We start from the raw sequence: 25440 nt of genomic DNA, 5'->3' as shown, positions 1-25440 counted from the left end.
CAAAGGTCAAGGCTAATTCCGTTCTGCGATTTTCTGCGTACACCGTTCCGCTGTATCAAACTTGTACGCTTTTTGCCGACAAAATTTATAGTATTGTTCTCGATAAACTTGGTTGTCTATATATTTTATTATAACTTTGTATTTTCCTGGTTATAAATAAAATGATGCCTCCCTTTTGGATTTGAATCAAGTTTTTATCCGATAAAAACGTCAACTTGTAGAGGCCCTCCACCACCCCCGTCGAATTCCTCTCGACGGTCCTCTTTTCTTTACAATAAAATTGTGTTTTTACATTCTATAACCTAATTAATTTTTTCACAATTTACTTTAAAAAATATATAAAAAGATACACAGAAAAAGAAAGTTATATAGTTATACATATAGTGAAACTAAAAACAATATATAATAAAAATATGTACAACGGTACACTCCATTATAACATAAAATTACACATGAATATGTGATATGCATACAATAATTTCTTGTAATTTCCTTTACAATGTATACGATATTATAAAAGAAATAATTACATTATAAAATAAAAAATATAATATCTATACAATACAATATTTCTCTCGAGGTTACATATGAAATATTCGGTATGCATAAAATAACATGAAATTTTTGCAATGTAAAATATGTATATACATATTGAATGTTTGGGATGAAAAATATTCCGAATGTATTTATTAACGATCTCTTAAAAGTAAATCACATCTACAAAAATTTTAAGTAAATTTAAAATAAAAACTTAAACGCATAACAACTTCCATCTTATTATATGCATCCGATTACAAATATAAGTATTAGTAATACATTGCAGTTATAATTTTACCTAACTCTTTAATTATGCAGTAATGTCCCCCTGTCCCTGCCTGCCCGAATCCCTACCTATCCGTATTCCGCTGTATAGTCTTATTCATTTTCCTACCTACCCGCGTTTCAACTGTTTGTTAATAAACCTACAGGTTTTTCGTTAAAACCGCGACGCGATTTATAAGAGGTTTGGAGTTATACGCGCGCGATTTAATAGGAGTCTTTTTAATTTTGCACGTACGCGAGAATGTGTAAAGAAGATAAGAATATAACCCACCCGAATTTTGGCACATAAGAAGAAATCACATACTCCATCAAAGTGGCCAATATTGACCACTAACGTCGTATTCCATCGTTGGGCCAGATTGGACATACCTTTCGTTGCTCCTGGCCATACAGTCTGGTCATTTTGACCAGAGATCAGGAAGGAAGAAAACTCCTTCCATAGTCGGTTTATTATCGTAACCGACAAATATTTCGTACGGTTCGAACTATATGCGAGCGTCGATCGTATCGAAATGCACGAACACGAGAAATTAATTAAAGAAAATTAATTAAAAAATTTTTCTGTACAAAACTAATCAAATATATTTTTACTTCCGTTATTTATTCGAGAATAGATAATGACTGTCTCTTCGTGACTCAATCTCCAAATTCGAAATTCAAGTATGTGGTAGATATGGAAATTTACTTCGCGTTAATTTTAATATATTTCAATTATATTCCGCGGTAAATTAAAATTTGTAATATTAATCAAATCAAACAATTAATAATTTCTTGAAAATTTTTTGAAAAATCAATCGCGAAAACCGACCGCGAAAATACAAAGATGCGTGTAACTAATATGCATGTATTCATGCGAGTCGCATCTTGAAAGTGTATCGCGGGATGCACATACAGAATAAATGACGTGAGATCCAGAGAAAAGAAACTTTCCGTACGATAGGCCGACAATTGAATATTCCAGTTAATCAGTAATTTCAAATAACGTATGAAAAGAATATTAAGTTTTAGCGTTCTCGACAAAATATTAGAATCTCACGTCATATTACTTTTTATATAAATTTATTAATGAAAAATGGATAGACTACAAGAGATTAGCTCGACGAGCACATTAATAATGTTCGTCATATTTTGCATGAAAATATGTGATGTACTGCAACGGGACATCCAACCCTTTACAGTTAAAATCGCGATCACTCTCTTTCGTTAGATAAAATATATAAAAATAAATACGAAATTATGGTGTACTCTATCCAATTTAAGGCAACGGATCTATGAGATATACTAATCTATGATCTACCATCTACGATCTACGAAATGTAGATTCGTTGCCTTATTAAAAAATTTTTTTACTCACCACCCGACGCGCAGCAGCGGAGTTTAACTAAGTTAAGTCTGTAACATAAAAATATAAGATTTATATTAAAATAGCGTTCAAGAAAACTAATAATAGTGCAAGGTATAATTCATATGCGTATCAAACTTTTTATTCGGTTTGATAATTATCGCGCGAAAGGTGTTCCGCAAAAGCCGAGATATTAACGAGAATAAACTTTTATAAAATCTCAAATTACTTCTCGTCCTTTAAGTATTATTTCGAATTTATAAAATTATGAAATAAAACGATGTGGAAAATTGCATGACGACCGATGGCTGGCGTGCAATTTTCTACATTGGTTAATCAATTACTGGCGCTAAATGTTTCTTTACGAAATAAAACGACTTAACAATAAACCAAAGAAAAGATTAATTTGACACAAAATGAAAAATAACAATTACCGTAAAGTTGCTCCGCCGGCGCCTGATGCCTTCCCCAGGCCTGCTCCTCCACTCAGATTATCTTCCAGCACACTCGCGAGAACACAAAGATCGTTTCGCGCGATTTTACACTCCCGTTTACAAATCCCATGGTTCAAATGGGCTTTGAAAAGTCTTATTTAGTTCGATTATTTAAACGGCACTCCCGAACGCGACGAAAATAGACACTTTATATTATGCGCGCACTTTTGTACGTATAATTGTTAAAGAGATTATTTCCTGGCAAGCGATTGATATATTATAATTTACGGATCGCGACAATTATTTAAACGCGATTGATAAATGTTAACACTCTCGTACGAAACGATCGCGTTGCGTAGATGATCGAGATTCACGTAGGAAATGATCGCGTCGGAATTAGGCTCGGTTTCACCAAACATCGCTTACCTTTAATCTTATTGTTAGTTTAATTCATGTTTGTCTCATTTTAAAGTAACAGTTGGAAGGAGAGAAAGAACGAGTTGAGCTAAGCTTAATAAGTTAAACGACGTTGGTGAAACCGGACCTTGATCGCGTTACGAGGAGCGACGGCGTAAACGCGCGGAACACCCGCCTCGCTCGACTGACTCGCGCCGAATAATTTGGTACAATAGACTGTTTTCGACCGAGGGGCGAGGTGTTCACCGCGCTACGTCATTTCTCGGAACGCGAACAAACGCTCGGCGACCGAGTTGTTTACGCCGCTCGAGGAATGCGGGCTACGTCATTTCTTGAAACCGGGGCTCGGCGACCGAGTTGTTTTTACGCCGAAACAAAGTCACGCCGTACTCAGGGTCATTTACGCGGCGACAGTCGAACGAGTTAAAGTGGCCCGCGCCTTTCCGTATATTGTATTTATTCTTGTTTGATACGCGTTCGCGACAAGTACGGTAAGAAATCGCGATCGCTCTCTGTGAATAATCAATGATCGATATCATCGTGCGATCGTTGAATTCCCGCGATTTGTGCCAGTGATTTGCGCGGGTATCAGTGCGACGATTTAATCGAACATGTTCGTAGTGCGCAATCGAACTCAGTGACAATCGGACACAGTGAAAACCGAAAAAGTGGCATTTGGATGTGACAGTGTCAAGTGACTTCACAAACGGAAGTGTGAATTCGCGAGTGAAGTGGCATTTGCCGTACGCAGGGTCTGAGGGTGGAGTCCCATGGAGCGGAATACGCGGAAGCGGAATCAGCGGATCGCCAATCGCAAGATTATTCTGATAGAGCCCTTTCAAAAATTCCGTCGAAACGGTCTTGTGATTGGCGATCCGCTGATTCCGCTTCCGCGTATTCCGCTCCATGGGACTCCACCCTTACGCGGCGACAGTCGAATGAGTTAGTGGCCCGGCCGCGCCTTTCCGTATATCGTATAATTATACTTTTTTGATACGCGTTCGCGACAAGTACGGTAAGAAATCGCGATTGCTCTCTGCGAATAACTAGTGATCGATATCATCGCGCGATCGGTGAATCCCCGCGATTTGCCGTCGATGTGCTCGGTTAGCCAACAAGACGGATATCTATAAGCGCGATTCATACATGGGTCTGTTCTTTATCGCTGAACTGACTGCACTAGTTTAAAGCTTATCTTTCTCCTCCTAATGTGGAGGGAAAAAGATAAACTTTAAACTAGTGCAGCCAGTTCACCTATAAAAAAACAGATCCATTAGCTTATACGTAGTTAATCCGTGCTTTCCAGCAAGCGACACAAGTCGACACAAGTGTCGTTCTATCTTTATTATTCATTGAATGCGAAGAAAGACAGAACGACATTTGTGTCGACTTGTGTCGCTTGCTGGAAAGCACGGCATATCTACGTTTTCTAATGTCCACAGAAGGCGTACGTACAGCATTCGAGGATCACCTAAAACCCGGCTATGGCAACTCTCAGGCTTTTCTCTGGCTCGAGATAAGTTTTGGAAATAACGTAAGAAAGTATAATTAAAAGATAAAGTTTTAATTAATCATTTTACACACTTTGCATTTTGCCGACGTGAATTATGTGTTACATAAATTTGACGTTAAATTTCATATTTCGCGCGCTACTTGTGTTGGCGCATGCTCATATCACGTGTCGTTTCATCGATATGACAGATTTCCTAACCCTCAAATGCATCGTGTGTAGCGCGAAATGACATGTAGGTCGACGGTCGACGGTGCTTCCAGCGTTTCCATAAGGGCGCAAGAAAAGTTTATTAGCGCTTGATTAAACCAGTCTTAAAGGAACGAGCGGCGACTTTTGTCTTTCGAATCTTTGTTTTACAACGATACGTCAAATTCACCAAAAGGTAAAAAAAACGTAAATTTAACATTTACAACATAAACGACTCTTACGTAAGGTTTGTTTCTCTCTATTGCTACACTAGACTTGGCTGCTTCTACTTTTAGTAGCACCTGTCTTCTAACGAAGATCAATTCGGTCGAAAGCTAGACCTGGAGTGCATTACAATTTCCCTCTTCGTCAAATTTCAAATACATAATTATTTCACTTTGATTGCAGAGAGTGCACGCGCTAGCTTAGCTGTTAAAAAAAAGTAACGTCTCCAGACGAGTGATGGGAAAGTGACAGTTTCTCGGAATTTTACGGTATACATGGACGATTCATGAAACGTGCTGCAGGAAGCTGAGATGTGTGATAATTTTACTGTGATTATCGACTTAGCCATAAAGAGATTAAAGATGAAATGAAGCAGTGTCTTGCCAATTAGCTGGATAAGTTAAAAGTTATATCATAATGATACCGCGATATTGAAGCTCCTATACAAGTGCAGCAACGGTCAAAGGGCAAGGAGAAGCAATAAAAATGACACTGCTGCATCAATTTGCGGATTTGCTGAGCCTGATAACAATAGGCATGTGCTTTGTACTGAAAATTCCGCAGATATTGAAGTTAATTGCTGTAAAATCGGCCGATGAGATGTCGATGCTGGGATTATTTTTAGAATTGACAAGGTGACTCCACGAGGCTGCGTCTTGCGAGCCCCTTCGCTGTTATTTTCTTCACAAATAACTTGCTAACGTTGTCTGTTCTTCAGTTACACTGTGATGACCAGTTACAATTATGCGAATGGATACTCGTTATTGTCCTACTTGGAATATCCGATAATATTAGTGCAGGAGTACATACTGATATTCTTCGTGCTGAAATATTTGAAGAGAATCAACATGTGGTCCTTGTTAGGTGCCACAGTGTACTTTACGCTGAGCAGTTGCTTGCTACTGGGATTTGTTCCGAAAATCGTACTTACACTCTTAGCGGTTGGTACAACGCCAGATATTGCAAATTATTCTTTCATTATGCTTTGAAACCAGAGTCCCTCTTATCAAAATCTGGCCAACGGGCAGTTTTGGCATAATAACGCAAGAGAGAAACGTGCTGTATGTAGAGTGAGAGGGAATACATTTCTTTCCCGCATCATTTTGCCGAAACTCGCCTGTTGGTCAGACTCTGATTAAAGGGACTCTATTTGAAATGAGCTTTATTTGGGTTTTCAGCCGATGTGCACGCCGATCTCAGCTTCCAGTAAAGTCGTTCAGTTGCTGGCTATACTTCGAGCTAAAAACGCGGAGTCGGTATCGCCTCTCACCTGGTTTATATCCGCCTTCACTAACCTGAGTAAGTTGCCCGCTTCAGGTGTGCAAGGTAACTTGCGGAAACGAGTCAAATAATTATGTTTCAGCGAGGGTATTCACGATATGGATGGATTCTGCCGACATATTGCTGTTGGGGAACTTCGTCATCTCGGTCCTGCTAAGCTCCAGCATCATGTTCTCCGCTCTTTATTACAGAAGCCGTCCGTTGAAGCAGGATTAAAGTAAATAACAGGGAGATTGTACATCTAGTCGCAAGTGTATGCTACGAAATTGACGATTTGTGCCATATGTAAGACTTCTTTGTTGAGAGCGTAGTCACAAAAGGTATACCATATTTTATTTCTGCTAATAAAATATAGAAATTATTTACCCCCCGACATCGATTTATTTCCCTCGCGTTACATACCTTTAAAGCGAAGGAATTAACAACTGTAATTGTATCGCGAGTATTTCACAATTAGCTGTCAATAACAATTTATATACTTTGTTTATACAAGACGTTAGATTTATCAGACTCTCCTGTAAGATAATGCAGCGTTGAGCAAGCTATAAACAAGAGCTTCCCGCGCGTATGAAAGATGCCATGTGGTTTCGGTCCTTCTAAGTCAGTGATCTTCAAAGTTATGTTTCGTCGTACAATCACCCTCGTAAGAAAAGGTGGGGACAATAAGATCTCGTTATAAATAAATTATTAATGTTTTTAGGAAATTTTTAATTGGGATATGTGTGTGTATGTGTGTGCGTGTGTGTGTGTGTGCATAAACTGTATGCAAACATCCATAATTTACGATATCTACTTACATACATATGTAAAAATGTCAGGAAAAGGCGATTGCGTAAAAATGAAAAATTTTCCTTCTCTCTTATTTATTTAATCTTTGTTACGAGCACAATTTAATAGATTCGCGTAAAAATTTAACAACCTCAGATGAAGATGGGAACTTGGAGGACGTAAGGTACCTCAGGATGTCTTATCTTGGGTCCACGCGGGACTCAAACTCCGACTTGAAGATCACTGATCCACCCCCACCGAGTTTGCCTCATCTGGCAAATCGACGGCACTGGATGAACTTTAGTCTAGACAGTCGGCACCGAGAGAGCGTCCAGGCTTCATCGCGTCTCTCACGAAAGGGAGAGGAAGAGAGAGAGAGAGCGAGAGAGAGCGAGGGGGGAGGTAGGGAGCGAGACGAAGACGGTGGAGAGAAGACGAAAGTGAAGAAAAAAAAAAGAGTGGAGCTGTTTCCTCGGAAGAATTTGAGAAGGTGTCGAATTTTCTGCCGCTGACAGAATGCGGCTGCCGGCAGCCTTCGCCGGTCTTCTGCTGATCGTCCGGCTGTCCAGGAGCGAGATCCTGACGCCGCCGTACTTCAATTTGGCCGAGGGCAAGGAGATCGTGGCCTCGGCTACGTGCGGCGTCGATACTACCGGCCCCGAACTTTACTGCAAACTCGTCGGCGCGAACGCCGATCAGGATGAAGATATCAATTTGATTCAAGGCCAGGTAACTAGCAGCGATAAATATATTATAGAAAGGACGGGCTTGATATATTTGTAATACAGTGTGTAATTTGAATTTATCAGACTTTCTTTCGCAACCCAATTAATCGAAATTAAATGAAAAGTTAAGAAAACTTTTATAATCCTTGACTGAAACTACAAAATATTAAAAACTTGTAAATTTTTTATACATAGATATGAAAAGTAATTTTCTCACAGTTTAAATTGATACTTAGATGTACAATAATCTGCTGTTTCAATATGATATAAATAGGATGAAAATTGGCTTAACGAATACTCTCGTATGCTGAAGAAATTATGATATTTTCGTCTTCAAGATTCGCACCGAATTTTATCTACTATCATTAGGTCCTACAAGTCCAAGAGTTTATCAGGCATTGACTCTCTTACTCAATTACTTCCTTTTCTTATCCTCTTTCACATAGTCTTTCTATTTATACCAATAGCTATTTGCATATATCGTCGAAGTAAATGTAACATTTTATATAAACATTTATAATTATATGTATAATCACTTCGCACTTTTTTCATCTGTCTTTCTATCTGGAAATTACGATAAGGTGTTACGATAAATAATCACAAGAGATGAATTAAACTATTGATGTAAGATTAGCTTTCATCAATCGAGCGGTAAACACACAAAGAAATTTAATGAGATAATTTCATCTTGTTTATTGTAATATTCATTGTATTAACAAATGTATGATGTATGCCTTTACACAATTGTATTTTTAATTTTTAAGGTAACATTTAAAAACTTTTGCCAAGTTATTTTATTCAAGGTTTTGTTTCCGGTATTCAAAAACAAAAAACAATTCATAAATTTATAAATAAATAAACTAATTTCTGTATACTTGTATAATAACATAATTCTCCAGCGTTATTGCCATTCTTGGCTGTTCCAAAAATTAAATCTCTGTGATATATTAACATGTAAACGTTTTGTCGGCGAATCAGAACAAAGGATGACGACAAAGCTCTTCCGTACGAAAGAACCAGCTAAAAACCAGTTCGCAGGGTCTATGATTGTGTTCGAAGAATGCAATAGGCTCGTAGGATCGCATTTCCTTGCGAGCACATAATTCTTCGTTATCGATTCGTCGAAAGTAGAAACCGCGCGTACAACGTATTTATTATAAGTACAAAAATAACGCGCTTTTAATTTCCGAATTTTAATTTCGCCGCGATATTAATATGATCGTAAAGTTTGAAAATTTCACTTGGCATTGTAATTATCGAAAGCTAATCTCTTTGTATTTTAATTGTGCCCGTATTGCTGATCCAACATTCATCTCATTAATTAACACCAAGAATAAGGCATCAGCTTACAACATCGTATACCTATCTATATGGGTAAAAGGAGACGAAACCGAAGTGAACCAGAAGCGAAAAGTGTGATAAAACGGAAGATAATGATGACCTCCCGATAACACTCGATCGTTCACCCGTCTGAAATTAAGAAGCTTTCTATGTCATACACAGATTGCGGAGAAAGAAATCTTTGTCTACATATCTATTTTTCGACTATCTAAATTCGCTCCTTTATATTAAGATTCGTTATTCAAAACTTTTTCTTAAAATGTTCATACAATATAGCAGGTAGAGGATGCATGTGACGATAGGAAATAGATAAGAATTATGGGTTAATTTCTTGTTTGAAATTTTTCACTTTATTTCATATCTAAAATAAATGTTCTCAGATTCGGATAATGAGTTAATTCTCTCCGCTTACATTTATAATTTTGTTTTCCGGTAGGTTTGCGATTATTGCGATCCTGATATTCCTGAGAAAAGGCACCCGCCCGAATATGCGGTCGATGGAATGGAAACTTGGTGGCAGTCACCACCTTTATCCAGAGGGATGAAATATAATGAGGTCAATCTGACGATCAACCTGGAACAGGTAAATATAACTATGATGTAAAACATGGGGATTAGTACAATGAAAACTTTCGTAGCGTATTCGAGAGGATCTGATTCAGAAACGACAGGAAATAATGATGCGCGATTCTTTTATCGGTATGCGATGTAAACATTCTATCGCGCAAGTAGGCGTGCGTTTTCCTGCAAGTGGGAAGATTTATCTTCGGTTTGCTTCCGGAGAGTAATGAAAGACGAGGAAGGAACGGAATCGTCAACAATATTGTTAAAAATAGTCATGCATTTTTCCGCAAGTTTTCTGCATATATATCTTAGTTTTTATTCAATTAATACACAATTGATCCAATGATACGTTTTATAATTAATATAAACTATTTCGATATTTATTCATATAATTAATAGCGTAAATGGAGAGAAATTTTACGTAACACGCTGTATATCTGGACATAACTTATTTCTTAATGCAATTAGCTGTTATCAGAAGTGCAGTCTATCTTTGCGGCTGCAGCGTACGCAATAGCTGTCACTCTTCCGCTAATCATCTTAGAAAGGCTTATTTAACACCGTTGGTTTACCGTTCCTGTTTCTTTCTCTTTCTCCCCCTCCCTCCCCCTTCCTCCCTCCCTCCTTCCTATATTATTTTGCTCTAGATTTTTTATATTCCCCAATTTCTCGAACCTACTGTCTCAAAGAATAAATCTCTCTTTCTATCTCTCTATCTCTCCATCTCACTTTTTCTCTCACGTAAACTGTAGGACGGTGTCTCTTACCGCATCGAAACCATGGGTGGCACACATCTGGCATTCAGTCCTCGGTTTTTACCCTTGGTTCACGTTATCCTGTCTGAAATAACAGGCACGCACACGTACGAAATTAAATGCCTGAAAGCCAATAAGTTTTAACAGGCAAAGCAATGATGGATTTCTCCGAAAAATAATGTAATAATGTAATAATTACTGCGGCAAGACAGTTTCGGGAAAAGCAAAGGGAAAGACGGACATATAATGCTTATCTAAAGACAACAACGAGGAACTAGAAGGAAAAATTTTGATTAAAACAAACGACATTTTTTTCCTTTTAGGAATTTCACGTGGCTTACGTTTACGTGCGAATGGGAAATTCACCTCGGCCAGGACTCTGGGTCCTAGAGAAGTCGAAAGATCACGGCAAGACCTGGTCACCCTGGCAATACTTTTCGGATTCCGCCAGCGATTGTCTGACCTATTTCGGGGTGGACAGCCACAAACCAATTATTCGAGACGATAGCGTAATCTGCACGACTGAATACTCAAAGGTTGTCCCACTCGAGGGCGGCGAGATTCCAATTTCAATCCTAAATAATCGACCCTCGGCGAAGCATTATTTCAATTCGACTTTACTACAAGAATGGACGCGAGCGACAAACGTTCGTTTTCGTTTTCTCCGGACGAAGAATTTGCTGGGGCACCTGATGTCTGTCGTTCGTCAGGATCCTACCGTTACTAGAAGAGTAAGTGACGTCGAAACGTTGCTTTATAATAAATAATTTATATCTATGCTTGTTGCTGAAACAAATTGTTTATAATCGATATTCTTCATCGTCCAATATTTTTGTAACTTTTTATAATTCGATTTCTAAAGAATTTCATTTGTATTGCAGTACTTTTACTCGATTAAAGATATCAGCATCGGCGGTCGTTGCATGTGCAACGGTCACGCGGATATCTGCGACATTCAGGATCCCAACTTGCCAAAGAAATTGGTTTGCCGGTGCCAACACAATACCTGCGGACCTCAGTGTGCAACATGTTGCAAGGGTTTCGAACAGAAAAAATGGAGACAGTCCACAGCGTCGCAGAAATTCGTATGCGAACGTAAAAACAATTTACTTTCTTTAATATTGAAAAGAAAAGTTTGCTAGCAGTAAATTCTATTAGTTATTACACGAATAACAAACAAATCTGTTCAGAACACTAATTTTATTTGCTGAAATTATCTTCTAGAATCGGTGAATTACTTATAATAGAACAAGTTAGTTTTTATGCCTTAAACAATTTTAATTTGTGAGTGCAAGGGAGATTTGCCAGTAGACTGTCTTTCTTTAGCAGCGAATTAATATTTACAGCCTGCAACTGTTTCGGGCATTCGGATGAGTGCACATACAGTTCAGAGATTGACGAGAAACACTTGTCATTGGACATCCACGGAAATTACGAGGGTGGTGGTATTTGTCAGAATTGTAAACATAACACTGAGGGTATCAATTGTAATCGTTGCAAACCCAAGTTCTACAGACCCTGGAATAAGTCACTCAACGCAACCGACGTGTGTCAACGTAAGTTTATTTAAGATACAAACTTGGTATTTTGTAATCGTTATGAATTTTACAAGTTGAACTTTTTACGTTTAATTAGCTTGTAACTGTGATGACTTTTTCTCGACCGGGAACTGCACCGATTCCGAGGGAAGATGCGAGTGTCGAAAAGAGTTCACACCGCCGGATTGCGATTCTTGCAATTACGGATACTTTGGCTTTCCTAACTGCTTGCCCTGCCAATGTGATTTGCGGGGCACAGACGGTTATCATTGCGAAGCAACCGACGGTTATTGTCCCTGCAAGGTAAACTACGCCGGTCACTATTGCAATCTCTGCGCGGAAGGATATTACAATTTCCCCGACTGCTTATGTGAGTGAATCTCTTGAAAATTATTTCGAGAGCTGCGGGATAAAGTTACTTAGAAGGTAACATCAATCATTACAATTTCAGTTTGCGGTTGCAATCCTGTGGGCGCCCTGAATGATATCTGCGAGGTGGTATCCGGTAACTGCACGTGTAAAAACAACTATGGAGGCAGAACGTGTGACATTTGCGAGGACGGGTATTTTAATTATCCTCTTTGCACATGTATGTCAATATTTTTAATATCATAGTCTATTTTCAACATATTATTTAAAATTGAGACGGGAAACTTATAGTCAACTCAACTGGCTAGTTTTCTCGTGGTTATTTTTTCTTATTATTGTTCTTCATTTTACAGCGATTTAATTCTTTCTTTTCTTCAAGTAAAAAGATTCTTAGACTCTTATTTTTTATAAAGACAATTACAAAATGCAAAATTGAATAGGATTTGTTAGTTCCGTTTCTATTGTATATTTATGATCTCTAAAACATGATCTCTTTATGCAGATTGCAATTGTGATGCGCGCGGAACGCAATCCGGTATTTGCGACAAATCCGATGGTGTTTGCTTGTGTAAAGAAGGATACGGTGGCATTAGATGCGATCAGTGTATCCCAGGATATTACGGCTATCCCAACTGTGTACCATGCAACTGTAGCTCCGTCGGCTCATCCAGCATCAGTTGCGATTCCACGGGCAAGTGCTCGTGCCTTGCCAATTTCGCCGGAAGAACTTGTAGTCAATGTAGCCCAGGATACTACAAATATCCGGAATGCACTGGTATTACTTTGGCTTGCGCCAAAATTATCGTTGTTTACTATATCTCAGTCAAATCTTTGTAATAATATATTTTATTACCTTGGAGTATTTTAATAATCTGAGCACATTTTAGTGTATCTTATTAATTGAAGTAATCAGTGATTATATTTTGTCATAAATGTTTTTCAATATTTCGCTCTTAGCATGCAATTGCGATAGTCATGGCTCGATCGGCGTATCCTGCGATAGCGAAGGTAAATGTCAATGTCGTGAGAACTTCGATGGTATTCGATGCGAGCAGTGCAAAGAGGGCTACTACAATTTCCCTACCTGCGAGGGTTGCAACTGCGATCCGGCTGGCATAGTCGCGACTTTCCAAGGTTGTGGCTCCTTGCCGCCCGGCGAACTTTGTCAGTGCAAGGAGCGAGTCGAGGGAAGGATATGCAATCAGTGCAAGCCACTTTATTGGAATCTGCAGTCTTATAATTCAGACGGTTGCGAAGGTTCGGATTTGTTTCGGAGATAATAATTTTTGTGAAAGTATTATTACATCTATAGTAATTATGTTTGGCGAATGTCAAAAGGATAGTTACACGTGACATATATTTAAAACATATATAATTATATATAACACATGATTTTTTACAAAGCATATTTGCATTTAAGAATGTCAGTGTAACATTCCTGGAGTCGTCGGCAGTATAGGCGAGTGTGACACTAAAACTGGACAGTGTATATGCAAACCTGGCGTAACCGACAGAGGATGCACTCGATGCATCGACGGAACGTATAATCTTCAGGAAAGCAATCTCTTCGGTTGTTTCGGTAAGTCACTTGATTTTTCCGTTTCCTAATATTTAATTTTTAACATGACGCATTTTTTGCATTAAGATTGCGCCTGCGACGTTGGCGGTTCCGTGAATCCGATATGCGACAAGCAAACTGGCCAGTGTCCTTGCCAACCACGGGTGACCGGTCTTACGTGTAAGGAGCCTTTAAAGGCACATTACTTCCCTACTCTTCATCAATATAAATACGAGGCCGAGGTTGGCAAAACCCCCATCGGCAACGCCGTCCGTTACGGCTTCGAGGAAGACATCTTTCCGAACTTGAGTTGGAAGGGTTACGCTGAGTTTAGTGATAAGCAAGATGAAATTGTGCTGGGTGTGGACATCGGCAAGTCTTCCCTCTATCGAATGATCTTGCGTTACGTGAATCGCAACAATGAGCCGATCCTCGGCACTATCACTATCACTCCTGACAATCCATCCGAGGTAGAGCAACAGTTTAAAGTCAACTTTAAGCCGACCAACCGACCGTCCTTCGTAACGGTCGCCGGGGCACACGGCAACCATCCGTCGCCCATGGTAATGAATCCTGGACACTGGTCCATCAAGATTGCCACGAAGAAGATTATGTTCCTTGATTACTTCGTTCTATTGCCGTCAGAATACTACGAGGGCGGCATATTGACGCAGGATGTGAACGTGCCCTGCGAAGTCGGCTACAAGGGACTTTGCAGACACTACGGATATCCGAATTTGACACGATTTGATTCGGTCCACGGCGCCGGCGGGTTTCTCAGCGAGAACAATGTACGGATATCGTTGACCGAGTACTTTACCGATCGCGAGACTTTGCAAGAGATCGATGAGGATGAAGTTCCTCTTATCAACGATCAGCAAGAAGAGATCCACTTCGAATTGAGAATCAGCAAACCTGGTCCTCATGTTCTCGTAGTGACTTATGTCACTCCGCGGGACGTGCAAGACACGTCGGTGCTGCTAATCGAGGCGAATACCGTCGGCAAGGGCAAAGTCACTCTGAATCCCTGTAAATACACCAGCACGTGTCGACAGGTTGTCACCGATACCTACGGCAAGGTAGCCGTCATGAATTTCCCATCGAACTATGTTAGCTTGGTGCTGACCGGAGAACCGACGTCCAACGTCGCGATCGACTCGATAGTGGCGATTCCCTATCATCAATGGTCGCTGGATTACGTGAAACCTAAATCTATCTGTGTAAGGAAAAACGGCAAATGTGTACAAGGACTGTTTCCTGGTGCCGCCGACGCCAAAAAGATCGAGTTCGAGACGTCCATCGACTTTCCCGAAACTGAAAATCGACCTCCCGGTATTTACGATAACGCCACTAAATTGATCTATCTAGGCGATGGCAACATGGTGGATATCCACGCAAAGGTATCCCAGCCGGGAGAATACGTCTTTGTGATACAGTATTATCAGCCGGATCATCCTCAGTTCGAACTAGACGTGCTGGTGCAAAATGGCAAATTTTACGAGGCAAAGGTGCCGGTTCCCCATTGTCCTAGTAACAGCGGCTGTCGTAGTATCGTGCGTAAAATCGATGACGATGATACCAGGTTTCAGCTGATCGAAAATTTTGTGCTGACGCTGAAAGATACCGGCCACGGTATCTGGTTGGATTACATCTTGGTGATCCCGGCGGATCAGTATAACGAGAAAATCCTCAGTAAGTTGCAGTTTGACCAAACGAAAGAGTTCATCAAGCGTTGTGGCAGTAACCATTTTCACATCAATGTCACCGAGGACGGTTTTTGTCGTGACTCTAGTTTTTCTCTAATAACTAATTATAACAACGGTGCATTGTCATGCAACTGCGACAGCGAGGGGTCTACCAGCTTCGAGTGCGAGAAATTCGGCGGCCAATGTCCCTGTCGACCAAACATCATCGGTAGACGATGCGAGATCTGCAAAACTGGATTCTACGGTTTTCCTAGATGCAAACCGTGTAACTGTCCGGCTCTGTGCGAACCATACACGGGCGTATGCACCTGTCCGCCCCGGGTGACGGGTGAACGGTGCGACCGATGCGAGCCTGGCACCTACGGATTCCACCCGCTCATCGGCTGCGAGGAGTGCAACTGTTCGCCCTTGGGCGTCCTGGACGGTAATCTGCAATGCGACGACAATGGCTGCCGTTGCAAGGAGAACGTGATGGGCCGTCAATGTGACCGCTGTCACCCTGGTCACTCGCAGTTCCCACATTGCGAGCGTTGCGACTGTGATTTACGCGGTACAACCAGCGAGATATGCGACCAATATACGGCCGAGTGCTACTGCAAAGCGAATGTGCAAGGTTTAGCGTGCGATGTGTGCCGCGAGGGCACCTTCGACATCCAGGCTGATAATGCGGATGGTTGTACCAAGTGTTTCTGCTTTGGCAAGACAACCAGGTACGCGTTATATCGCGCTATTATAAATCTACTATTATTAATAGGGATTAATTGCTGTTAACGTGCCAGTTTTTTTTCTACAAATGATGTATTACTCATTCACCAGGTGCGCCTCTGCGAATCTCTACCGGACCCATCTCATGGATATGGCCGATTGGGAATTGGTTACGCCTATTGATAAGAGCGGCAATTTCACCAATCTATCGACCTATCCTGTAGAGAATGCAACTACACTCACAGTCTCGCTCATCACCAACGACACTTTCGAGAACGTCGTTTACTTTTCGGCCCCCGATACCTATCTCGGTAAAATGTTGACTTCTTATGGTGGCTACTTCAATTATAGCGTCTACTATAGCACGGGACCCTTCGGCAAGGCTGTTAGCGCCGCCGACGTTATCCTTCAAGGCGCCGATACTACGTTATTTTATTATTCCGACGAGCAGCCACCATCCTTTGTGAACTTTAGGGCGTCCGTCCGTCTCGTCGAGTCTAACTTCTTAACTAGCAACAGACTCAGCGCAACCAGAGAACAGTTCATGGTTATTCTCGAAGATCTACGTGGAATATACGTGCGTGCCACGTACTGGAACCCTAGTATCACGGCTTCGTATGTATCTTGGATGGTTCTTTCGACGATTCGTCGAAATTGTGGAATCGTTATTATTACCTTAATAAATGTCTTTACAGATTATCATATGCGACTTTGGACGTTACAACGGAACAGTACTCGGCTCAATACAGCATCCCGGCTAGCAGCGTGGAGCACTGTCAGTGTCCACCTAATTATCAAGGATTCTCATGTGAGGAATGTGCTTCAGGATATTACAGGATTAAATCGGGACCATACGGAGGCTACTGCGCACCCTGTCAATGCAACGGTCATGCGGCTACGTGCGACGTAAACACTGGCATCTGTCAGGTGAGACTCTGAGAGATTTCCTCAGGATAGAGTTCCATCAAACAGTTTTTTTTTTTAATCTGTAACTTTCCCGATTCTCTACGCAGAACTGCAAGAATGGCACTGTCGGCGATCACTGCGAATACTGCGAGCAAGGCTACTACGGTAATGCCACTGTTGGCACACCGACGGATTGTCTAATTTGTGCATGCCCGTTGCCGGTCGCCTCCAATAACTTTGCCACCGGCTGCGAGGTGAACGAGGAGGGCAATAAGATTAGTTGCGACTGTCTGCCCGGATACTACGGTGCTCGTTGCGAAGCCTGCGCCGCCGGTTACTACGGCAATCCCGAGATATACGGTGATTATTGCAAGCCGTGCGAATGCTCCGGCAATATTGACACCAATCAAATTGGCTCGTGCGACAGTATCACCGGCCAGTGTTTACAATGCTTGAACAATACCTATGGCGAGGCGTGTAATCTGTGCGCCCCTGGTTACTTTGGCGACGCCGTGGAGCGGAAAGACTGTCGTAGCTGCGTATGCAACGACTGCGGGATAGAACACTGCGACAGCTACAGCGGTCAATGTTTCTGTCAAGAAAATGTTATTGGCGAGCAATGCGATCGCTGCGCGCCCGATCATTATGGCTTCGACACTTGCGACGGTTGCAGGTCATGCGACTGCGACCTGGCCTCGGAGAGCAGCCAGTGCGATGGAGAAACGGGACAATGCAAGTGTATGCCAGGTGTCACTGGTCGCAGATGCGACCAGTGCATTCAGGGATATTACAAGTACACATCGGACGGATGCGAATGTAAGACCATCTATCTCTCTTGAATCATTATTTGGTCGCTTTTACAAGTATCGTGAGTAAAGTTGTCAGTGGAAAACCCTTGGAACAAAAATTTGCTTTTATCATTTTATTATTTTTATTACGAACAACACCAATCTCTCTTAAATCGTTCGACAATTCTTACATTGAGTAGTCACTATGTACTAAAATCTGCTTGAATTGAAGATTAAATGTATCATTAGACTAATCGTATGTAAAATCGTGTGTCTCTTTTAGCGTGCCAATGTCACACTGGTTACTCCATCGGCGTGTCTTGCAACACAACCACCGGTCAATGCACCTGTTTACCTGGTGTGATTGGTGACAAGTGTGACCACTGTCCGCGTCGGTTCGTGCTCATCCCAGCACAGGGCTGCTTCTCTTGCGGCAGCTGCACGGGTAGTCTTCTGGATGTTACGGATAAACTAACCGAGTTGTTAAATCCTGTCTCAAGCGAGTATAGTGTAAATAAAAGACAATTTTGTGTATATATGTATATGCCACACTACATTAATCTAACATGATATATTCTTAATGCACACACTTTCAGACGGTCGCGGAAGGATACTTTACGAATCAACGACTCAAGTTTATCAACGACACAGTCAACGAGCTCTATCCCGAAGTTAATTTATTGGATCCAAGTTGGGTGAATCTGGTGCCATTGCAGGAGAAGCTAAAGCAATTAGAACACACTGTGTACAATCAAAAACGACTAATTGATTTCACTGCCGAGGACAGCGTCAAGTGGAAGGACAACGCCGAGAACACGTTGCAGGACATGAAGACCTTGGAATCAGATGTGGTGCACAAGATCGACCTAATGAATCACATCGTATCGGAAGTGCAATCGTTGGCGCTGAATATTGAACTGGGGACGAGCGCCAAGGTCGATCATGCACTGAACGAGGCAAAAGAGATTCTGAAGAAAATTAAGGACGTCTCCTTTGTTAAATTTCGTGACAACGCCGTAGACCAAGCGGACCAAGCTAATATCCTGATTTCCGAAATGCAGAATTACAACTTTCCAGTTAGCAACCTAAGTTCCGCCGCGGTCAATTTCAGTGACAAGATTAAAAACGCCAGCGCCAAAATGGATGACCTGCTGGACATCGTGCAGGTAGCTCAAGAAATTGCCACCATCGTGGATAAACTAAATCGAGAAAACAGAATCGCTGCGCATACTGGCAACCTCGACGTTGTGAAAAACTCCACCGCTGAAGCGAAAGAGGACTTGGAAGCTGGAGAGCAGCTCAAGAATAACGCCAGCGATTTTCTTAACCAAGCGACAAACTATATGAATCTTCTACGTGAGTGATCTTTCCACGTTTTGGTATTTTAATTGAGAATTGAGTAAAACTAATGATAAAAATAATCGCAAAAATAATAGATTTTTCTTTTCTTTAGAAGCTAATACTTTCAGCGACGCAACCGATCGACTGAACAATACTATTTCTATGAATGACGAAATGCTGTTCAACCTGAGTGAGCCAGTCAGAAAAGCTAATATTCACGCGGCATACCTGAACAATCGTTCGCTGGAATTGGATAGTTTGCTAACCGACACTCGCAACACTAACGCAGTGAGAGCCGTTTCAGCATACAGAGATATTGAGACCGCAATTCAAGCCGCAAAAGATGCTGCAGACCATGCCATAATCGCTGCTGAGAACGCAACATCGCTGGTAAAGAACTGGATATTATAATCTTAATATTATTACCCTGATTCATGTCCGTTTACTGGTTAAGTTTCATTTTGTTTATTAATGTCAGACTGATGGAATCGAACAAAACATGCTGGACACTCGAAACGAGAGCTTCAAATTGTTTACCGTCGCGCAGCACGCTTTAAAAAAAACGACGAGTCAGCCTCAGAACGATTTGCGAGAAGCAAGGAACAACGCAACTCTGATTGACAGTCAAAATAAACGCAACAAGGAGATTCTCGACTCCATTGACAAGTACAGCTTGCTTTCTGCATTATAGTCATCAAATGATCTTATTTTTCTATAATTAAATATAAAAATTATACAATCAAATTTATTTAAAGGCATGGTGAGTATTAAATCACTTATCCGTTGATAAATAAAATTTGCAGGACGCTTGGCAACATTCCTTCGCAATCGTCGTCGGTCGCACATGACGCCATGAATCAAGCAGTGATTGTGGAGCGTAACATCAAGGTCGCCATAGATGACCTGAACGGCATCGTCAATCAGATCCCGGAAGATCTGCGAGAGACAAAGCAACTTTCGAAAAATACGTCAGAGTCAATCCGCGACATATCGCAGGCAAACAAGCAGCTGGATATTGTAGACAAAGTAATGCCGAACATTACCAGTTTGCTAAACAGTCTGAATGGTAATCAGAAATCGATTGATGCAACTGGGACCGATCTACAAAGTAAAATCGAGGCCCTGAGAAACAAAATCGCGAATGCCCGGGAACTGGCTAATCGATTCAAGACCGGCTTGACCTTCTACAGGAACACTACTTTGGAACTGAAGAATCCAGAGAGCCTGCCGTTGCTAGCTACATCCACAAAAATATCCCTATATTTCAGGACCAACAAGACCAACGGCTTTTTGCTATACCTTGGCAATGAGGAGAAGACAAAACTACCACGCTCTAAGATGGTGAGTCCAAAAGTCTAATGTAACAATTTTAAAAGGGAGTTAATTTGGATGAAAGAAATATGAAGAAAATGTTTCTAACGATAATTTTATATTTTGTAGCATGACTTCATGGCGTTATTGATTGAAAGCGGATATCCTGTGCTCATAGTCGATCTGGGATCCGGACCAGAGAAGATAAATCACAACAAATTCGTATCGGATAATGTGTGGCGACAGATAATTATCGACAGGTTGACATCGACACTACTTGACATTACTTAGTCTAAAGTAATTTTGTATTGATATTTTTCCAACTTTTTCTTATAGGACTGGCAAGAATTTCAAATTAATCGTTCGCGAGGATATTGGTGAGGGCAAGGATAGATTGTACGAGAAGGAGCGGGCCTTGCAAGGCTCTTATTATGTGTTCAACGTAGATCAAGAGCATTCAAAACTCTTTGTCGGTGGTTATCCATCGTCTTTCCGCATTCAGGACGCTGTGACTGCGTCTTCTTTCGAGGGCGAAATGGAAGAATTGATGATAGGCGATATACCGGTGTCTTTCTGGAACTTTGTCGACGGTGAAAACAACCAGAAGAGCGCGTTTGAACGCGATAAGCTCATTAATTTCGCGCCGAGCAGGGGATACCGTTTCGATCGACACGGCTATGCAATCCTCAGCAAAAAGGGTTCGCAGATTACGCCAGACACCAGAAAGTTCATCATCAAACTATCTTTCAAGACCTTCGCGGAGGATGGATTAATTTATTTAATGGGCAAAGGCAGACAATTCTTGTCTCTGGAAATGAGAAAGGGTCAGTTGTTGTACCAGTACGATCTTGGTGAGGGTACGACTATTTTGAGGTCCTCGGATAAGTACAATGATGGTAACTGGCACACTCTGGAGGCCATCAGACAGGATACGATGGGCGCGCTCAAGATCGACGATCACACGGTTGCATCGAGTCAAGAGAAAGGAACTACCAAGCCTCTGGCTTCATCGGACCACATTTATTTCGGTGGATACCCACCTAACGCAAAGCATCCTTACGAATCGGTTACCAACAATGGCTTCGAAGGCTGCATTGACGATGTCGTTATTCTCGACACTTCGGTCGATCTCACGCACAACGTGCAAGCATTTGGAGTCATGCCCGGTTGTCCAGTCAGGGTAATTAATCGCAGATTATAAATGTAAAAGTGTTCTGTTTGAAAAACCTAAATCTTCGGATTATACAGTTTTCCGTTTTATCGCTAACACTTGGAATTATTTCTTTCAGTTTGCCAGTCTCGTTTCTTTCGAGAAAAACACACCTGGTTATGTGAGATGGCGCAATTTGGCGTCCGACGGTCTACAAGTGAATCTCAAGTTCAAGACACCGGCCAGCGACGGCCTGATTTTCTACGCAATCAACAACGATCAACAGAACGCGGCTACTAGTTATCTATCGTTGGTGGACGGCCAGTTAGTATTCAACAGCCAGGGTGAAGAACTCAGGACCAATCCGTCGGACGTTAGGTTCAACGATAACGAATGGCACGTGGTCACCGCCACTCATGATCAGTCGGCTCTTAGTCTCGATATTGACGACACAAAGAGCTACAGTACCGATTCGGCGCCGCCGCCGCTGCATTTCCTCTACGGCAACTTGTACATCGGTGGACTACCGTTAAGTGTCGATTCGGATGGCAAAACCGTGCCCTTCGTCGGCTGCATTGGTGACGCAACTCTCAACAGCGAGGTCATTATCAATTTCGCCAACACGACCGAGAGACCACACGCGTTCCTAGGAAAGTGCAAGGGCGGTGATCAGACGCGTACGTTGGAATATTGACTAATAAAATTGTGGTTAAACTATGCGTTTTAGCTAGATTTAATCGCTTATACCTTTTTTTTTAGTTTTGACACCGATTGTCGAACCTGAATTTTTGCCACCGTTGCTACCGTCGGAAGGTCCGGAGGATACAGTGGAGTTGTCGACTCAAATCAGTAAGCGAAGCAAAATCGTTGCAATAATAGAGTGAAATGATTTATACATATAAAAATCGTATTACTATAAGCAATGATGGGCAAACAGGAAAGAAACAAATAATTTTCTTTTAGATATAATAGACGTCGACCTAGAGGGAGTTGATAAAGAGGATGAACCAGAACTGGAAGGACGAATCAACGCGGGTTATGATTTCACTACTACGCAAAGGCCAACCGAACAGCCTCAAACTGTCGACAAGTGTCATTTGCCATACTACCCGGCAACGGATCCTGACCTTGAGAATGCTTGGCGATTTGGTAATTTGCGCATTTCTAAATAAGTTGAAAAAATACACAGATGAAAATATTACATTTGATCCAATATCGATTTATGTCGATAAAATTTCTCAAACAACTTTCAATGACTCTTTTTAAGGTACTGCGAAGGACAGCAGATTAGAATATAGGACATTAAATGGACGATACAAAGATGACTACGATTTCCAGATTGATATAAAAACAATGGCGGACGATGGAATTATATTCTATAGTTCCGACCTTAATAAGCAAGACTTAATCGCCGTGTACATGGTCGGTGGAATGGTAAGGAAGTAATTTTATTCGCGTGGAAAAATTATCTTACAGATTACCTTGATCTTGGAAAATTGTCCTTCAAGATTCGCTACAAGTTCGATTGCGGCAGTGGAGCAGCGTTGCTAGAGAGTAACAAGATGATCAACAACAATCAATGGCATATCGTGGTCTTCAAGAGACAAGGTAACACCGGCCAGCTGATTGTGGACGAGGAAGAATCGGTGACTAAATCCTCGCCGGGACACACCACCACTATCAATGTCAATCCGCCGTTCTTCGTGGGTGGCGTTTTGCCGGAGCTATCTGAGATCGCGTACACGAATATTGTGAGATTGCCTGATTTTTAATCTCATACAAATAATAAGGATTGCAAGGATATGACAAATTCTTTTGTTTCAGGGTGTCAATAAAACATTTAACGGCTGTCTAGGAAATTTCATGATGAATGGACAACTTGTTGGAGAGCCATCGGAAAAAATAGGCGTAATACCCTGCTCGAAGAGAATCGAACCTGGTCTTTTCTTCTTCCCAGGAAACGGCAGTAATTTATTCAAAGCAGGTGAGGAAACATTAATACAAGTGTACATTTCGTTAAATAAAAAAATGTTTTGTTTTCAAGTCGATAATAACAATTAGCTGAATCGAATATTGTTAAACTAAAGGAAATATTTTATTGATTTTTAGTGGATCGATTTAACGTGGACCGCACGGTCGATATACAAATGGACATAAAACCGCGATCAACATCTGGACACTTACTGTCAGTGCACGGTAAAAGGGATTATCTTGTACTAGAGATGGTCAACGGTACCGTCAAGTTCCTCATAAAGACGCAGAGAGGTTCGATCGAGACCGCGTTCGAGCCAACGAAACCAAACTCCCTGTGCGATGGCCACTGGCACAATATTCGAGGTAAATAGTAGGGCTAGTGATTTCCTTCGAAGGCTTCGAACTTTCGAAGCTTCGAATCTTCGAAGTTATCAAAAGTAACAGCCCTAGTAAATAGTATACTGAGCTAATTTAACGTTACGAAGTACTCTTGGAGTCGTAATTTCAATTTTGATAATTTTTTAAAATCAATTGGAAATTAATGTATCAATAACTAAAACAAGACACTGATGGTTAGCAGTGCCTTATTGTCGATGTTACTTAAATCGCACGTACTACTATTATTTTCCTTTTTTTCCCCCCCAACAGCCGTCAAACAGAAAAATGCAGTACTGTTGTCGGTCGATCACAAGCCGGCACCGCCCGGAATCGGCAACAAAAACGTGGCTAGAGTCTTGTCAAAACATCCGATATTTATCGGTGGCCATCCGATGCTTGGAAGAAGATTACGAGGTAGTACATCGCAGGCTCAATACGTCGGCTGCATCAACAATATTCTGATCAACATGAACCCCATCAGCATCAGGCCTGAACGAGCTTATGGACAAGTTATCACCGGTGTATGCCCGACTATTTAAAATGATGAAAGAATTCTAATAGGTGATACAAATTTATCCAAAATTCTGATCTGACTATTTCTTCTCCTCCTCTTTGAAATAGTTTATTAATCTCTGAATGCGCTTCTGATCTAAAAATAACAAAAATAATAGGTCAAACACTTTCGCACTTGTAGTTCCATTAATGTTTTCCTAGGAAAAATACTTTCTCGATAAGAGCTATGAAAAAATATTCGTACAGGATAAGGAGGCTCGATGTAACCAAAGATATGATTTAATAAAGGATGTAAGTTATAAAATATGTATAGGCACGCAGGAAGTTGGTTTTAATACAACGATGCAGATCATTAAAAAGGTAATAATTTTTGTAAAAGTCATAAGTGTTTTTATTTTGTGAATTATATATATGTAATATTTGTGCGTTATCGCATTCGGCACATCTTGTAAATAAATCCAAATTCTTATATAATAAGTTCTTAAACGTTCATTCTCATGGATTTTAGTCTTCTTTTTTGGCTCAGTCTTGGTATCATTAAAGTTACGGAAATCGTCATTATAACGTAATGCTTGCCTCTTCGTCAAGACACAATGTCTTATCACTATAACGATGATAATGAAACGATTTGCGATCGTAAACACAATATTCTGAAAATTTTAACGGAAGAATAAAACTATATTAATAAATACACAATCTACTAAATCATTATTGCTCTGTATCATAGCAAATTATAGCAAATCATCTGCGATTATTACACTAGAATGTTACATAAAAATTATCCTACAAGTGCAATCACGAAAACAAATGCGCACATGACGATTTTTACA

General features: G+C 41.0%; 2 protein-coding genes across 4 annotated transcripts; both read left to right on the top strand.

The window, feature by feature from the left end:
- Positions 1-4710: 4710 nt before the first annotated feature.
- On the top strand, positions 4711-6581 carry LOC105561265 (PQ-loop repeat-containing protein 3). 2 transcript variants are annotated; one of them, XM_012011078.1, is made up of 5 exons: positions 4711-4910; positions 5123-5574; positions 5658-5880; positions 6118-6238; positions 6303-6581. In XM_012011078.1, exons 2-5 carry the CDS (start codon positions 5426-5428, stop codon positions 6434-6436), a joined length of 627 nt encoding a protein of 208 aa, XP_011866468.1. In that variant the 5' UTR covers positions 4711-4910; positions 5123-5425; the 3' UTR covers positions 6437-6581. The 2 variants fall into 2 exon arrangements, with proteins under 2 accessions (XP_011866468.1, XP_011866467.1); XM_012011077.1 differs by having other exon boundaries at positions 4711-4961.
- Positions 6582-6681: 100 nt separating this feature from the next.
- Positions 6682-25084, top strand: LOC105561266 (laminin subunit alpha). Of its 2 annotated transcripts, XM_012011080.1 has the most exons (30): positions 6682-6873; positions 7145-7717; positions 9491-9637; positions 10697-11104; positions 11255-11468; positions 11720-11929; positions 12009-12281; positions 12363-12500; positions 12783-13055; positions 13238-13537; positions 13701-13859; positions 13926-16254; positions 16361-16864; positions 16945-17176; positions 17263-17971; positions 18227-18453; positions 18540-19299; positions 19397-19674; positions 19763-19950; positions 20088-20625; positions 20725-20855; positions 20932-21775; positions 21885-22422; positions 22505-22594; positions 22709-22894; positions 23013-23179; positions 23254-23496; positions 23570-23729; positions 23855-24082; positions 24368-25084. In XM_012011080.1, exons 2-30 carry the CDS (start codon positions 7505-7507, stop codon positions 24634-24636), a joined length of 10956 nt encoding a protein of 3651 aa, XP_011866470.1. In that variant the 5' UTR covers positions 6682-6873; positions 7145-7504; the 3' UTR covers positions 24637-25084. The 2 variants fall into 2 exon arrangements, with proteins under 2 accessions (XP_011866470.1, XP_011866469.1); XM_012011079.1 differs by having other exon boundaries at positions 6682-7717.
- The last annotated feature ends 356 nt before the right edge of the window (positions 25085-25440 follow it).

This window comes from Vollenhovia emeryi, unplaced genomic scaffold (assembly GCF_000949405.1).
Source record: "Vollenhovia emeryi isolate VEMERY1.0 unplaced genomic scaffold, V.emery_V1.0 DF939209.1, whole genome shotgun sequence".
NCBI classification, from domain to species: domain Eukaryota; kingdom Metazoa; phylum Arthropoda; class Insecta; order Hymenoptera; family Formicidae; genus Vollenhovia; species Vollenhovia emeryi.
The sequence above is the reverse complement of the archived record's forward strand: the minus strand, read 5'-3'. Positions and strand labels throughout refer to the sequence as shown.